This window comes from Sus scrofa, chromosome 9 (genome assembly GCF_000003025.6).
Source record: "Sus scrofa isolate TJ Tabasco breed Duroc chromosome 9, Sscrofa11.1, whole genome shotgun sequence".
Lineage (NCBI taxonomy): Eukaryota > Metazoa > Chordata > Mammalia > Artiodactyla > Suidae > Sus > Sus scrofa.
The window spans coordinates 124,104,540-124,121,469 of record NC_010451.4 but is presented as its reverse complement, the minus strand read 5'-3'; the positions used below and the strand labels follow the sequence as shown (position 1 = coordinate 124,121,469).

The 16,930-nt window shown below is 43.7% G+C and overlaps 1 protein-coding gene across 4 annotated transcripts in view; it reads right to left on the bottom strand.

Annotated features, from left to right (window-relative positions):
- The window catches only part of NPL (N-acetylneuraminate pyruvate lyase (dihydrodipicolinate synthase)), a 39,284-nt gene that overhangs the window by 11,393 nt on the left and 10,961 nt on the right, over positions 1-16,930 (bottom strand). For 3 of the 4 annotated variants that reach the window (XR_002346939.1, XM_021102211.1, NM_214071.1), the window contains 5 exon segments: positions 14,280-14,353; positions 11,767-11,854; positions 8,553-8,610; positions 1,199-1,274; positions 597-689 (listed from right to left, as the gene is read on the bottom strand). Coding sequence is in view for 3 of the 4 variants with exons in the window: in XM_021102211.1 (XP_020957870.1) it covers positions 597-689; positions 1,199-1,274; positions 8,553-8,610; positions 11,767-11,854; positions 14,280-14,353 (389 nt within the window). In the remaining variant the exon portion in view is untranslated. 4 annotated transcript variants of the gene reach the window in all.

Here is a 16,930-nt window from a genome sequence, read left to right as displayed (position 1 = left end):
CGAAGTATAGTAATGAGAAAAGAAAAGCGAGAAACGATGGGAGTACTGTCCTATGTGTCTGGCGCTGAGAACAGAGGAGGGTACAAACTAGACACGGCCCCTGTCCTAGTGGGGCCTACAGGTTATGTCTGCCCACACGAGAAGGAGGGTGCAGAGTTCCCTTGGTAGCACAGCAGGTTAAGGATCCGATGTTGCCACTGCTGTGGCTCAGGCTGCAGCTGTGGTGTGAGTTTGATCCCTGGCCCTGGAAGTTCTGCATACTCTGTGTGAGGCCAAAAAAAAAAAAAAAAAAAAAAGAGAGAGAGAGAGAGAGAGAAGGAGAGGTGTGTGTGACAGACACAGGTATCTGCTAGAATGGCCTGGGGTCAGTTGGTCTTTCATACTTAAAATCTTCCATCATAAGGCAGTATCAATGATTGGTAAGGGCTGACTTATTTTTGTAGGAACGACTTATTTTGGGCAGTTCGAACCATCTAATCAATAGACTTACACTTCTGTGACGTGGGGTGGGGTGGGGCAGAGCAGGGGGTCCTTAGTGAAATAGCGTATGAAGTGAGCGGCGAAGAGAAAGAAACATGGAAAGAGGCAGTACTTACTCTTTACCCCTGTCAAGGCAGGAATGTGATAGTAGTAAAACGGCAAAGCAGGGGCAGCAGCAGCCACCTCCTTCAGGAAATTAATCAGGTTATCTGAAAGAACACGGGAAAAGTCACAGTGTAAGCAAGTGTAAAACATGGGCTCTTCCCAGTAAGAAATGAATCTAATGAAATGCAGCCATCCTTTTTGGAAGCTGAAAATTCTTTTTTGGGAGAGGCGTATGCCTGCAGCAAATGGAAGTTTCTGGGCCAGGGACTGGACCTGTGCCACGGCAGGGATCTGGGCTGCTGCAGTGTCATGTGACTCTGACACTCTGGATAAGAAACGGACACCTGACCCAAACACAGGCACCTGTAGGTTGACCCAGGGCTTGGTGAATGATCCAATCAGATTACTTGGCAAAAGAGCTGAAGTCCTTTAATGGAACCTTTTCTTTTTTGGATCCAGGGAGGCTAAATATTCTGGAGAACTACTGTACCATTGCAACTACATGCCTCTAGTCCATAAAAACTACTTTCGTGAGTTAAATACAACTATCTGGAATGAAGGCATAAAGAAGTGGAGCACATGAGGCACAGGGCTTTTAGACAGATCTACTTACCTTTGTTCCAGGGCTTGAGAAAGAAAGGTGCAATGACAGCAATGCCATCGGCTCCTATTTTTGCTGCATGTTGGGCCTTTAAAAGAAGAAAAAAGACCATGGATCACAATTCGGAAGTGTGGGAGTGTGGGGGTTTCTCCACACCAACAAGCAGTTCTCAAACACCAGGGAGGTTTCTTACAATTCAACTCAACTCTGACACTATGTATCTGGAGATGGAGTCAGATTCCACAGTTTAAGGGCTCAGTCCCACAAGACTAGTCCCCTACGCCCACTTCAAATGCCAGGTTATCATCTGTGCTTCTGACACATGGGCTATAGATTGGCCATTCCAACAACCACCTCCTTGGGTCAATTAATTTGCTAGGGTAGCTCAGAGAACTCGGAAACATTTTACTTATCAGATCCGTGTTTTTTGAAAAAGGCTATCATCAGGAACAGCCAGATGGAAGAGGTACATACGGCAAGGCTTGGGGAAAGGGCCCTGAGTGTGAGGACACTGCCCACACCAACCTCCACGTGTTCACCAACCTAGAAAGTCTTTGAGGCCCATCCTTTTGTGTTTCTTATGAAGCTTTCATTACTGGGCATGATGGATGAAATCATTGGCCATTGATGATGGGTTCAAATTCTAACCCCTTCCCCTCCCTAAAGTAGGTGCCTGGGAATGAAAGTTCTAACCCCCTAATTCAAGTGGTTGGTCCTTTTGGCACCTCTCCCCCATCTAAGGGGCATTCCAAAGTCACCTCACTAACATAACAAGAATCTCCTTTGTGGTTCTCTTCTTGGGGAATTCCAAGGGTTTTAGGAGCTCTGTGAGAGAAATAGGACAAAGACCAAATATCTATTTCTTGTTATAAAACACACTATTATAACCATCCTGGAATAACTGATATATGATATTCATCTATAGCTTAGATACTAGAGGATAACAACTCTTCAAATCTGCCAAGTGATACACCACTAAAGAGTTGGCCCAGAAGTGATTTAAATTACCTCTCTGGTGTGCTCCTCACTCAGGGGGATATCTGCACCCCCTTTCCTCTTTAGGGTGTGTATCACTTCTTTGATTCTGACTTAAATAAACTACTCCTCTGTGTGCTCTCCTGCCCTGCTCCCCCCCAAGAGTTAGCCCAATTTAATGATAAACGTCATTACCAGGAAAACCCCAGGTTGCAAAGTAGAGACCTCTGACAGAGGTAAGCTGTATATTTCATCTTATTCTTCTTCAAACTTTGTCAGTACAATAAAAAACAAATAATAAAAAACCAACTTGCTAAGGAGATATGAGCAATTCATTTTGATAAACTATAATTGTTAATAGAGAAACTTGCAGATGTCCTTTCTCTTTCAGAGTTCAGCCCACTGGATGATACTGTTTTTCCTCTCCAAAGATATAACAGTCCTATTTTAAAATGTGCATTACAGACTGGTAATGCAGTTGCAAAATCTTGCAAAGAAAAAGACTATGGGGAGTTCCCCTTGTGGCTCAGTGGGTTAAGGACCTGACATTGTCTCTGTGAGGTTGGGGGCTTGATCCCTGGCCTGGTTCAGTGCTCAGTGGGTTAAGGACCTGGTGTTGCTGCAGCTGTGGCTGTGGTGTAGGCCAGCAGCTCAGCTCTGATTCAACCCCTAGTCTGGGAATTTCCATATGCGGCAGGTGTGGCAGTAAAAAGAAAAAAAAAAGAATACACACATCATAGAAGATACATCAAATTACTCTTCTGATGTTTTCTCAGTTCCCTAAGAAAAAAAATAAACACTTCCTCCCTGAGGACAGAGGGCAGAGGTCAGGTCTTAATGACTCCTGTGTTCAGGTCAATCATGGTGCTGAACACAGAGCAGGGACTCAGTAGATGGCTGACTGCTGAGAAACATGCCCCACTATCTAAAAGGCAAAAATAGCTTTCCTCTGAACTAGTGATATCTGTATCTAATACATGCAATTAATAGATTCTGCAGAAGTAAACTAGGAGAGTCAAAAAGAGATGGGGATATATAGTCTAAAGACTGACCAAAACACTAGACAAAATTTTATTAACACAGGATTGGAATGCAATATATCTGAATCATTTATTCAGTGCCCTGTTGAGAAAATAAAGTAGTAAACTTGGCTGAAAATAAGGACAAAAATCCCACTTCAGAGACTGTTGATGGCAGCGCCCATTCAAGCATCATCCAACGGAGAGTTCTGCCTAAGCAGATGCCAGTATTACTGTCTCCTTGGCAAGGTTATCCCACAGCAGGGATTATCCCGATAGCAGAGGATTATCTCTACACTAAGATTAACTTCATACTATTCTAGCGTTGAGCCCAACAGATGACACTGTCTTTCTTGTCACGACACAGTATTTTAAAATTTATAGTACACATAGGAGAAGAAAGCAATTGAAAAGAGAAAGAAAAAAAGAGAGAGAGGAATTCCTCTGTGGTGCAACGGGATTGGCAGGGTCTCTGGAGCTCTGGGACGCAGGTTCGATCCCCAGCCTGGCACAGTGGGTTAAAGGGTTCAGCTTTGCACAGCTACAGAGGAGGTCAAAACTGTGGCTCATATCTGATCCCTGGCCGAGGAACTCCACCGAGCGGCCATAAAAGAAAAAGTAAAAAACGGTTTCCTCCACTATACTACCTTAGTTGAAAGACTTATTGTAAGAAGAACAAATCAAGTGTAAAGAGACTAAATCAAGTTTCCAAGTTCTGATTCTAGGCTCACTAAGCAACCTCAGAGGAATAGCTTCCCTTGTGGCCTATCTAAGAGCACTGAATTGCAGTTTTGCGAGTATATAGTACATATCCCACTTCTAAATTCAGTTAACAGGAAGGATAATCGAACAAAACCCATAAGAAGATGCTGGGGTTAGATCAAATCATTGAACTCTTCGGAAATGGAATATCTAAAGTCTAGGGACATGGTTATGTGGACAATGAATGTCCCTGCCATTTTAGTAAACAAAAGATTTTTTTTGTCTTTTGTCTTTTTAGGGCCGCACCTGCGGGATCTGGAGGTTCCCAGGCTAGGGGTGGAATTGGAGCCACAGCTGCCGGCCTAATGCCACAGCCACAGCAACACCAGATCCAAGCCGTGTCTGCGACCTACACCACAGCTCAGGGCAACACCAGATCCTTAACCCACTGAGCGAGGCCAGGGATCGAACCTGAAACCTCATGGTTCCTAGTTGGATTTGTTTCTGCTGCACCATGATAGGAACGCCAACAAAGGGTATTTTGGCCATAAAACCAACATCCACTGCAGCTGCCCCTGTCAGTGCGCCCTGAGGGGAATTTAGGATGGAGAAAACTGGGATACTGGGCCTAGAGAGTAAGATGCATATCAAAGCAATAGTTTCAATAAGCCTGGACTCTTGCACCTTCCCAAAGAAAAGCACTAAAATCATTAACTTGAGATGTGTGTTTTTGTGATTAGCGGTAATCCTTTGATGCTCAACTACATGTTTTTTTTTGTTGTTGTTGGGTTTTTTTGGTTTTTTTGTTGTTGTTGGGTTTTTTGTTTTTTTTTTTCAGCAAAAATCTCCTGTACATCCTGGCTCCTCTTGTACCTCTCCAGAACAGTCCCTCAGAGCTATCTGGGTGGCTGTATACTGGGCTTAAGTCCTCAGTAAGTCCGCCGAATAAAACATAGTTTTAAGTTGTACTTTTTGTTCAGTTAACAGGTAGCAGTCTAGGCTATCACATCTTTATGTTTTCTATTCGTACTCCAGTCACAAAGGCCTCAAAACCAAGCCACCATTTACTTTTCTGCTGGCAACTTTAACTCCTTCTTTCCTACTCAAATGGAGCAGGGCACTGTGGGGACACAAAAGCCCCAACTCTTGTTTGTGGGAAATGGGCCTCATTCAGCCTCCATGACCTTCCTTGAATTCAAAAGGGCAGGGCCAAACAGTTGCTATTTAAGGAAGGGAGAGGATGCAGAGACAAGGTAGGAACAGTTAAGAAACACTGAGCATGTGAATTCCCGCTGGGGTACACTAGGTTAAGAATCCATCTGCAATGGCTCTGGTCACTGCGTTGGCGTGTGTTCAATCTGATCCACAGCTATGGCCACGCCAGATTCTTTAACTGAGGGAAAAAGCCTAGCGCAATGGGTTAAAGGACCTGATAGCTATGGATCAGATTCAATCCCTGGAACTTCCAGGGTGCAGGCATTAAAAAAGAGAAAAAGAAACAAATAAACAATAGTGCAGCCCTGGGGTAGGGTCCTGGTTCCTCTTCAAGGAATATACAGAACAGTTATCTTTGAGTTCTTCTGCAGAACTAAAACCCCCAACAACTGAAAGATGTTAACTACTTGATGAAGCATTTTTTATGCCAGAGAGAAGGACTACAGAACCAGTCCTGGGGCCACTAAACCCCACTGTGAAGAAGAATGCAAGCTTGAATCTACCCTGATTCTTATCTGTGGCCCTATTTTCCACTCCAAAACTATAAAACTACTTCCTAGTCTTTCCCAAAAGAGGGCCCAGTCTTTAGGGCGTGAGCCTGCTATGGCCTCTTTTGCCTGGCAAAGCAACAAAGCTGATTTTTTTCTCCTTTGCCCCAAGCTCTTGTCTCTAGGTTTCTATTTGGTACTGGTAGACAGAGGCCAAGTTCAGCAACACTCCCTTGCCAAAAGGTTACTCTGCCTGACCTGCTCATCTGCAAATCGACGGCAATCCAATTGTTTGCACTCTCATTCCTGTGTTCTGATTGAAGAAAACCGTGCTGGGTGGTAGTATTGAAACAAGAGGGTAGAGGGCAGGGCACGATCCTTAAAAGGATGACATAGTTCTTGAGGATATGCCAAAAACTGGTTAGAACAAACTAGGTCCAAGATAGTAGATGATCTAACTTCCTCCCAGTGGACCTTGCATTTCACTATTTGTACATTGTAACATATTAGCTAAATGACATGCGCACAGATGCCAGGACAGTTTTGGCCATTAAAGGTGGCCCAATTCCTGGAAACCATCTCCCTTTCCAGGAAATAGTTAGAATAATCCTCCCACTCATTAGTCTATGAAATTGCCCAGCCCATAAAAACTCACCACCCCATATTTCGGGCCTCTCACTTCTCAGCTTCTGAGATGGCCCACACTCTGTCTGCGGAGCATGTTTCTCCCAGGGCCACTCTCTTGACTTTTGAGATGGCCCACCCTTTGTCCATCTCTCAATAAACCTACTTCTTATCTATCGCTTTGCCACTTGCTAAATTGCTTCTGTGCCAAGACATGAGGAACCGGAACCTCAGTGAGTCCTGGGACCAGGTGTTTGATTTTAATTAAAAAAACAGTGGGCTCAAGTTCCAATCTGGCTTTTGGCTGGGTCTGAGTCCCCGTCTGAGGTGAATGTTTTAGCGTGATAAATTTATTTATTTATTTAAGACCGCACCTGCGGCATATGGACATTTCCAGGTCAGGAACTGAATCCGAACTGTCGCTTTGTCCTATGCCCCCAGCTGTGGCAACACAAGATCCTTAACCTACTGCGTTGGGCTGGGAATTGAACCCACACCTCTGCAGTGACCTGAACCACTGCAGTCATATCCTTAAGCCACTGTGCCACAGTCAGAACAAATTTATGATGTACAACTTTAGGTGGTCTTTAGCATCACTGGGGCAATCCTTTTTAAAAAATTAATTACTGTAAAACGTATTTTGCGAATTGTGACTAAGAAAAACAGAGTAAAGTTTACCCTCTCAACCATTTTTAAGTGTACAGTTCAGCAGTGTTAAATATATTCACATTGTTGTCAAACAGATCTCTGGAACTTGTTTGTCCTGCAAATCTGAAATTTGTGGGAAGAGCTGTCAGTAAGGACTCCAGTTTGTACTTTAAGGCTCCATCCTGTTAAACTGTGAACTGTGTTGACCCTGCTGACTAGGGGGAAAAAAAGAGAAGCATCTGGGGAAATGTGCAGAAATGTGCCTTGACCCATAATGAGTGAGACATACTCGACAAGTCAATAAACCGTAACAGAAAAAAAAAAAAATACATACACACCTTCCAGCCAGAGCTCTTGGCGAACAATTTATGTAAACTAAACATACTGCTGTGTCTTCCTTCCAAGACTCCTGCCTTTTGTTTCCCAGAAGAGATACTATTCTGGTGGCTGCTGGAATCTGCTCCCTGAATTAGAATTCTAAGACCCCAAATAACCATAAGCTTGTTCTTTTTCTATATCTAAGTCTGTTCCTGTTTTGTAAATAAGTTCATTTGTATCATATGTTTTAGATTTTGCATATAAATGATATTAGATGATACCTGTCTGTATCTGATTTACTTCACTTAGTATGATAATCTCTAGGTCTATCCATGCTAGATGAACAGATACACACTATTTTATATAAAATAGCTAACAGCAAGGACCTACTGTCTAGCACAGAAAACTATATTCAATATCTTATAATAATCTGTAATGGAATCTGCAAAAGAATATATATGAATATATATGAATCACTTTGCTGTACCCCTGAAACTAACACAACATGTTGTAAATCAACTAAACTTCAATTAGGAAAAAAAAAGAGCCCCAAATAAATGCACTTTTTAGTTTTACAGTCTGCTTCTTTTTCTCAGATGACAAAATCTATGCCCATTAAACAACTCTTCTTTGCCCCTCCAACTAGTCCCTAGTAACCACCATTCTACTTTCTGGTTTTTACGAATGTGACTATTTTAGATACCTTATAAATGGAATGATATAGTATTTATCTTTTTAGCGACGGGCTTACTTCATATAACCTAATGTCCTCAAGGAGTTTTATCCATATCGCAACATGCAAGATGGATTTCCTTGCTTTTTAAGGCTGAACAATACTCCATTGTACGCATATACCATCTTTTCTTTTTCCATCCATCCATCCATCCATGGGCACTTGGGTTGCTTACCTCCTGAACAGCACTACTATGAACATGGGGGTGGGGTAATCTTTTTCTATTCTAGTTTTCTCTTCTATTCTCCAGGCAGCAAGCAATTCTCACATTTTACCACTACTTGTGTCTGAACCTCGTCTCCATTTCCTTTATGCTCAGAAGCTGGCCTTGCCTTTTACTTCCTAGAAGAAACTGAGGTTGGTTCAAGTTCTGTTCCTTACCTGCAAACTAGGTAGCTCTATATCCACCCTTACGTTGCCCAGAAGAAGAGGTGCCTCTGTCTCCTATTCAAGGCTCTCCTCAGCAGTTTTCACCGTGGGCTACTCTATGGCTCTGTACCTGCTTCAGGGTAGTGAACTCCCTGAGGTCCCACAGCTTATATTCTCTAGCACAGCATTCAATATTTAGCAAAAATGGTATTAACTTCAGCATAAAAATGGAGGCCCCTCGAGTGGTCTCTCCCAGACAGACCTGTGGTACATACCAGTTCTTGAGACTCCTTCAAGCTCAGTGCTCCTACATGAATTACTATTTGATCCAACCTGCAAAAATGAAAACACCATTTTCATCATGTGAATTTTATGGTAACAGGGAAGGGCTGCACTATCCTGGTTTGTGCTGGTTTTTATTTATTTATTTATTTGCTGTCTTTTTAGGGTCACACTCAAGGCATATGGAGGTTGTCAGGCTAGAGGTCCAATCGGAGCCATAACTGCCAGGCTGCACCACAGCCACAGCAACATCAGATCCAAGCTGCACCCACAAACTACACCACGGCTTGCAGCAACATCAGATCCTCTAACCCACTGTTCGAGGCCAGGAATGAACCCACATCGTCATGGATTCTAGTTGGGTTCTTAAACCACCGAGCTGTAGGAATTCCTGTCTTGGTATAGCAGTTGGCTAATATGTGATTAGGCCCAATCTCAGGACTACTAAATTCTATAGTGCTCTACTTAAAATCAGTGTAATCAGGAGTTCCCATTGTGGCTCAGTGGGTTAAGGACCCAACATTGTCTCTATGATAATGCAGGTTTGATCCCTGGCCTTGCTCTGTGGGTTAAGATCTGGCGTTGCTGCAGGCTGCAGCAGAGACTGCAGATGCAGCTCAGATCCGGTTTTACAATGGCTGCAGTGTAGGCCTCAGCTGCAGCTATGATTTGACCCCTGGCCCAGGAACTTCCATATGCTGCCAGTGAGGCCTTAAAAAGAAAAAAAAAATTGGTCTAATCAGTGCCTTAAAAAAAATATCCAGGGAATAAAATTTAAGGTTCAACCAAGCAGTAGAATTTTGAAAGCAATAATTGATAAATCAATACTGGAGTACTTATTTTGACTACTGTTTTAGATGCTGCATTGGGTGGTGACAATTTGCATGACGAAAGGTGTAAAACAGATATTTTTGGAGACAAAAATAAAGAGGTTTCTCACAGTACAGGAACCAGCCATAGGAGAAAGGAATTTACTCTGAAAAGTTTTTTTCCTATCTTGCGAGAATTTGATCATGCGTGTGGTTTTTTCTGAGGCCCCAATGTCCATCTTTGGAGGTGCTCCACGTGGTCCCACAGGAAGCGGCCACACGTAGACTGGTCTTCTGAGGGTAGGATCAATAAAAGTCCACTGTGGGAGTTCCCATTGTGGCTCAGTGGTTAACAAATCCAACTAGGAACCATGAGGTTGCGGGTTCGATTCCTGACCTTGCTCAGTGGGTTAACGATCCGGCATTGCCGTGAGCTGTGGTGTAAGTCACAGATGTGGCTCAGATCCCTCGTTGCTGTGGCTCTGGCGTAGGCCGGCGGCTACAGCTCTGATTGGACCCCTAGCCTGGGAACCTCCATATGCCCCAGCAGCAGCCCAAGAAATGGCAAAAAGACAAAAAATAAAAAATAAAAAAAATAAAAAATAAAAGTCCACTGTGAATCCAGTCATGCTGGTGAGTCTTCAAGGGACTCTGAGTGACACGCATGGCACCCTCATGGGAAGGAGACACCACATCCCCCTTGAGGCCCACGCATTGAGTCCTCTCATGACTCTTGACTTGTTATGTCTTAGGTCAAACGGACCTAGCTGGGAAGTACTCTGATCAGGTCTGCATTTGTGAGGGAGAAAGGAAGACTTCCGAAAGGAGAAAAGGCAGCTGACGGGGCTGCTTTACCCTCACCAGCAGCTTTATGGCATGACCTCCGCATCTCCCGGCTTAGGTTAAAACAATCATGCTTGGTCAAGCCCCCTGGGTCTGTGGCTTTAGCACAAACTTGCAATTTCCCAATCAGGAGGAGGAGGCTCCCCAAAGCCTTCTGGTCGTCAAGACTTACTTCCCTTTCTAATTCCCTGCAGTGGCTACTCCAAATCTTGACTCTTCTCCTTCAGCTCTAAGTGTCATCCAACTCCTTGTTCTTGGCAGATGTCCTTGCTCCCAAGACCCCAAAGAGAAAGATGCTTTCACGTACAGGCCCCCTCCCTTCTCCTCACCTCTGCACTGAGCTGTGTCACCTTCTAGGTGTTCCTCCCAGCTTCTTAGCTGTCTCCTAAAGCTACTCTACCTACTCTGGGTTTTACTTCAAAGCCCTCGCTGAGACCTTCCATCAAAGGCATCAGTTCTCCCACTCTCTTTAATCTTTCCTCTAACGGCACTGTCCTTTAGGCACAGAAACGTGCTCAAGATTGTCCCACTTTAAGAAAAAGAAAATTTCTTTTCATTTTGCTTCCACCTCCCTAATTTACTATTCCATCTCTCTGCCCATGGTCTGTGATCTTTTTGGGCCCAGGATCTGACTGAAAATTAGCTGCACACTGGTGGATGACCAGAAAATGCTTATGTGTTCAAATTTAGTGTATAATTTCAGAGTACCCAAGATGCTCTGAAGCCTCTTAAGGATTCCCAAAGTGGGCATGGGCTTTGCACTGACAACCTCTGCTCCAGGCTCACTTGGGACTTACCTCCAATCTTTGCCTCCACCTAAGACACTGTCAATCACTCCCTTCTCTGATCCCCGTTTACACTATCAGAAGGATCAGTGTTCGTTTTCATGGTGTGGCATTTCCACTAGACGGTATGCAACCTGAGGGCAGAGATCCTGTTTTATACCCCCAGTGCCAGTACAGTGTGTACCACACCACGTACAGACAACGGTTAAAACTTGGTTAATTGATGTGCGTGTTGAATGGATGCTGTCCTATTTGTTCTACTCTGGCATGGACTGGATGTTATAACGAAAGCGTGTCATTGCACTGAAGCTCAGGGGATGCAGAAAGCTCCCTACGACTACAAGAGTCATGTGCAGAGAGAAGACTTGTAAGGAAGCAACGGGCTGATGGAAGCATCTGGACCCACCCTGAGATGGAATGGAGTATGAGCTGTTCAGCAGAGGGGCTGGGAGCTCAGTGGTCAGTCACCAGGACCCTCTTCTCACCCCCTCAGCCCAACGACTGGGAACCCAAGGGACTGGCCTGGCAGAAAGACCAGAGGCAGTGTCCCGCTTCCCAACAGGCTCTCTGACAGCCAGGCGTGTCTTGCGGTCTGGCTGCCCTTCCACACAGAAAGGAAGGGCGCTCCTCTGCCTCAGCTCCTCTTCCCACAAGCCAACCTTGGGCCAGACTTGTGACCGGCAGGCTGGGAGGCTGCGTCATGGGGGAGGAGCCCCGAACTCTATGCAGCTTTTGCAGATGAGTGCTTTTGTCCTAGTGGAGCCACTCACTTGTTCCTTCCTTTTGTCACCCACTCCTCTGCGACCTGGCAGCGCTCTGAGATGCTCAGGGACAGGCCTTCTCCCGTCGTGCCATTCACTGTTCCAAACAGAGAGTCAGTCAGTGGGACCAGCCGACACCTTCTGTTCCCCCAACACGAATGCTGGCAGTGCAGGGGCAGGAGTCCCTGCTCAAGAGGAAGTTATACAGAGCAACACCAGAGGAGAGAATCCAGGAGGGCGAGAGGCCATTTCTCATTTTCACCTTAGGCTTAGTCTTTTTTCACATCTTCACTTTGTCAATAGGAGTGGGAAGGTGAATTGTGACTTGTAGTTGCCAATCTTTTATTGTTTTCAGGGCCAGAGAGTAAGTATTTAAAATGGAGACAGAGATAACAGCCTATGTTTTAAGCAAATCTCTGAACACACCTGCCAGTGCTATATTTAGGTTTGAGCGGCAAGAAAACCACTGCCATCCAGTACTGGGAGGATGTCGCGGTGGTCGGAAATGGGGGGAACTTAGGAAAACAATGGTGTAGATTACAGGTCGAAAACAACCTCCACCTATGGTTTGATATAGTAGTGCTCTAGGACAACTCATTGTTTTTAATAATTCATAAAACACCAGGATATTAATATTTCATGCAGCAAGCACTCATATATTCACTTATCCTCATCACAACTCAGCAAAACACAAATCATTCCTTTCATTTACAGATACAAATATGAGGTCCTTAATCACTAATCTAAGTTTGAATCCAGATCCATATGATTACAAAATATTCCCCACTACTATAACTCTCTCCCCCTTTTTTTGGCTTTTGTCTTTTTAAGGCTACACCCACAGCATATGGAGGTTCCCAGCCTACGCCTCAGCCACAGCAATGCCAGATCTGAGCCGCGTCTGCGACCTACACCACAGCTCACAGCGATGCTGGATCCTTAACCCACTGATCCTTAATCCATTGGTTTTCTTGCCGAACCCACATCCTCATGGATGCTAGTCAGATTCTTTAACCACTGAGCCACAACGGGAACTCTTCTCTCCTTTTTTTAACTTTTAAAAAATGTTATTGAAGTATAGTTGATTTACAATGTCGTGTTAACTTCTGCTGTAGAGCAAAGTGTATAATCATCTCTTAATGGATCAGAAAAAGGATGCCAATGGCACTGGGATATGTTGCTGGGGCCTAATGCATAGGGGCACACTTGGGGTCTCCCATGCTGAGCACTCAGTTGGGGAAGAGGAGGAGGGACGGCGATGGGGAGAAGGAGAGAGTGTTTTTATCACCCTGCAGGGTCCTGAGATACCTCAAGCATGCTCCTACGTTCCCTCTATACCCAGAGGAGATCTTGGCCCTTTTAGGAGGAAGAATGTGTCTTTCCCACTATGCGTAGAGCTGTAGGGGGGACACTGAGTGGTTTTACAATCAGGTGTTGGTTTTGACACATGGCCTTGATACTTTTTTACAGAAGTTTTAACCTGCTCTGATTTGGTGCTCCAAGTTTTGAAGGGGCCCTGTTGGGAGAGCTGGAATCAGGGCCAAGTGCAGTGCACCCAGAATGACAACCAACCCAAGGGGCTGAGCACTCAGAATGTAACACAAGGGGCAGCTCAACTGCAGGGAAGTATAGTTCTTGGGCTTAAAATATTCAAGGTCTGGTTTTTGTTTTTTAATTTACACTCTCTGAAATAAATAAGTAAATTGCTAGACCTGTGATTCCTTTTTGTGCTGCATTTAGAGTGCTGCTTCTTCTTTTTTTAAATTCCTTGCCACATCCATGGGATATGGAAGTTCCCAGGCCAGGGACTGAATCTGAGCCGAAGCTGAGACCCACACCACAGCTGCAGCAAAGCAGGATCCTTAACCCACAGTGCCACAGCAGGAACTCCCAGAGTGCTTCTTACATTTACATGGTGAAATGTCTGGGTGAAGACAGAATAAAGACCATTCTTTTTTTTAAATTTAAAAAACCTTTTTCTTTTTAGGGCTGTATTTGCAGCATAGGGAAGTTCTCAGGCTTTTGAATTGGAGCTGCATCAGCCAGCCTATGCCACAGCTCACGTCAGCCAGCCTATATGCCACAGCTCACGTCAGATCCTTAACCCACTGAGTGAGGCCTGGGATCGAACCTGCAACCTCATGGTTTGTAACACCTGGGCCACAATGGGAACGTGCAGAATAAAGCCCATTCTTAAGAGAGAAGCCTGGGTTTTGTCATTACTCTACCACTTCTTGGTTGAGTGGATTTCGGCAATCTACATAATATATCTGAGTCATAGAGTTTCTTCCTTACATGAAGATAAAAATAATACCTTATCTGTTTTGAAGGTATACTACTAAATTAGATAATCTCTTGATTATCTTTACAGGTCTAAAATTGATGAGCCTAAAAATTCACAAATTTCACAGGCTTAGCCAGGCTCAATCATGATCTGCGATGTCCTGTGTAGCAAGCAGGTGACAGCTACTTTCTAGGGACTGAGCTAGAGATATGCAGAGAACTCTCTAAAGATGACTTACCAAAGATATTCTTCACTCCCTGTACTTCCACGAGATAATCCACATACTGACCGATGACTGAAAAGTTGATCTCTCTGAAAAGTCACAGGAAACCAAATCAGAAAAAAATGCATATTTATTCTTTTCTAGATTACTGGTCAGTCTATATCCAAGTCTATAAACAGCTCTCACTTGTTAATAGTTATTAAAATCCACCCAGGGAGTTCCCTTTGTGGCTCAGGGGAAATGAACCATATTAGGATGTGGGTTCGATTCCTGGCCCCACTCAGTGGGTTAAGGATCTGGCATGGCCATGAGCTGTGGCGTAGGCTGGCAGCTGTAGCTCTGATTCAACTCCTAGGACTCTAGCCTGGGAACTTTCATATGCTGGAGGTGCGGCCCAAAAAACAAAATTAAAATTAAATAAAATTAATAAAATAAATCAAATAAAATCAAGTCAAATCCACCCAACCAGTCTGAAATTCTTAGCCTGCTCTGAATAATGCCTGGGTGTTTTTTTTACTTTTTCTCCTGAGTCTAGTGATTTCTCTACTCAGCCATATATGTCTCACTTATGTGAGCAAAACACTATTAGTTATTAACAAAGTTTTTAAGCTTCGTCACAAGTAATATTTAAAAATTAGTTACTTAATTATCTTTTGCCCCTTTAGGGAAGAGTGATGGCTGGGGGATGTGGTTAAATGAGAACATTTTCCATGTGGTGAGAATCAATCATTCCTTAGGCTGACTAAATAGGATCATTCAATCTTAATTCTTGAAGAATTTTAGCACTCAATATTTGTGACAACAAATGAAGGCTCAAACCCATTTACATGTGCTAGTTTAATTTTTAAATTTTATTTATTTATTTTTTGGTCTTCTTAGGGCTGCACCTGTGGCATATAGAGGTTCCCAGGCTAGGGGTTGAATCAGAGCTGCAGCTTTTGACCTACACCACAGCCATAGCAATGCCAGATCCAAGCCGTGTCTGTGACCTACACCACAGCTCATGGCAACACAGCTCACTTCACTAGTGTGAAGACAATTAATGTTTGGAAAGGAACTTTGTCATCGCTTTGCTTTTTCAAAGTGTGGCTGGCGAGACAGCAACATCAGCATCTGGGAGGATTTGTTAGAAATGAAGAGCCCCAGGCCCCACACAGTTCTCCTGGTCAGAATCTGCAATGTAACAAGATCCCCATGGAATCTGCTTGCATTTTGCAGTCTGAAGAGTAATGACCCTGGAAAGATATGATATTTAAGACAATAAGCTCTTTCCTTAAAATCATATTGAGTTAAAAAAATATAGAAACTGACTCTCACACACATCAGACAAAGTGATCTGTTCTCAATCAGAATACAGGTGGGGAGGATGGGGGATGGAGAATGAAAGTACAAAAAAAAAAAAAAACTGTGGGGCAAGTGTGCGTTAAATGTTGCAGAATCTGGGGTTGCCAAGAACACAAAGTACTAGTTGGCTAGTACTTTTGCATTTTTGTCACTGCAGCCAGAGAATCCTAATTTAATTTTACTTAACATCTTTATTGTAGTCCTTAAAAAAACAAAAAGAACCCAAATCATCTGGGGAGTATAGAGAACAAAGACATCAAAGGGTATTTGTCAAAGGGATTAGGAATAATAGAGATAAAAACAAAAAATGCATAGGCAACCTCTGCCCACAACATGCAAAAGATTACCAGGTTCCAGCTGCCATTTGGGAAAAGGTATGCTTTCTTGTTGCTGTGTTTTGTTTTGTTTTGTTTTAAATTTTTAAAAAAGTTTTACTGAAGTATAGTTGATTTACAATGTTGTGATCATTTCTGCTGTGCCACAAAGTGATAAATATACACACACGGAAAAGGTGTGCTTTAATGAGAGGGGTAAGGATCTGGCATTGTCTCTGCGGTAGTGCAGATCCATCCCTGGCCTGGCACAGTGGGTTAAGGATCTGGCATTGCTGCAGCTCAAGTGTAGGTTCCAGCTGAGGCTCGGATTTGATCCCTGGCCTGGGAACTTCCCTATGCTGCAGGTGCAGCCAAAAAAAAAAAAATACAGGTAGTGAATACAACAAAAAAAGACACTCATAGAGAACAAACTAGAGGCCATCAGTGGAGAAAGGGAATAAGGGAGGGGCAATTTAGGGGTAGGTGAGTGATAAAGACAAACTATCAGGTATAAAATAAGCTACCGGGATATATTGTACAACATGGGGAATACAGCCAATATTTTATAATAACTATAAATGGAGTATAACTTTAAAAAATTGTAAATTGCTATATTGTACACCTGTAACTTATATAATAATAATAAAAAAAATCCAGATGATCTAATGAGGCCAGGCCTATCTTTCTATATTGTACCAACTGGCTGGGGAGGGCAAGGGCTATCCCCTGTGGGGGCATAGAAGCTCCCAGGTCACCTCTGGGATGCCTGCCTGACTGTAGTTGTGAGTTTGCAGCCCTTGGCAGAAATGCTCAGGGGCTCCAGTCACAAGTGAACCCAGGGCAGTCACCATATTTGTCACAAAGGCACCCCCAAAACAGCAAGGCTAGATTGGCAACAGAATCATTTTTTCTGTGGACTATGCTCCCTCATTTCCCATCTTACTCGACCTCCCCAGGGTGTCTGGGTTTATGTTCACTGCTGCAGGCACTGTATCAGTTATTGGCAGT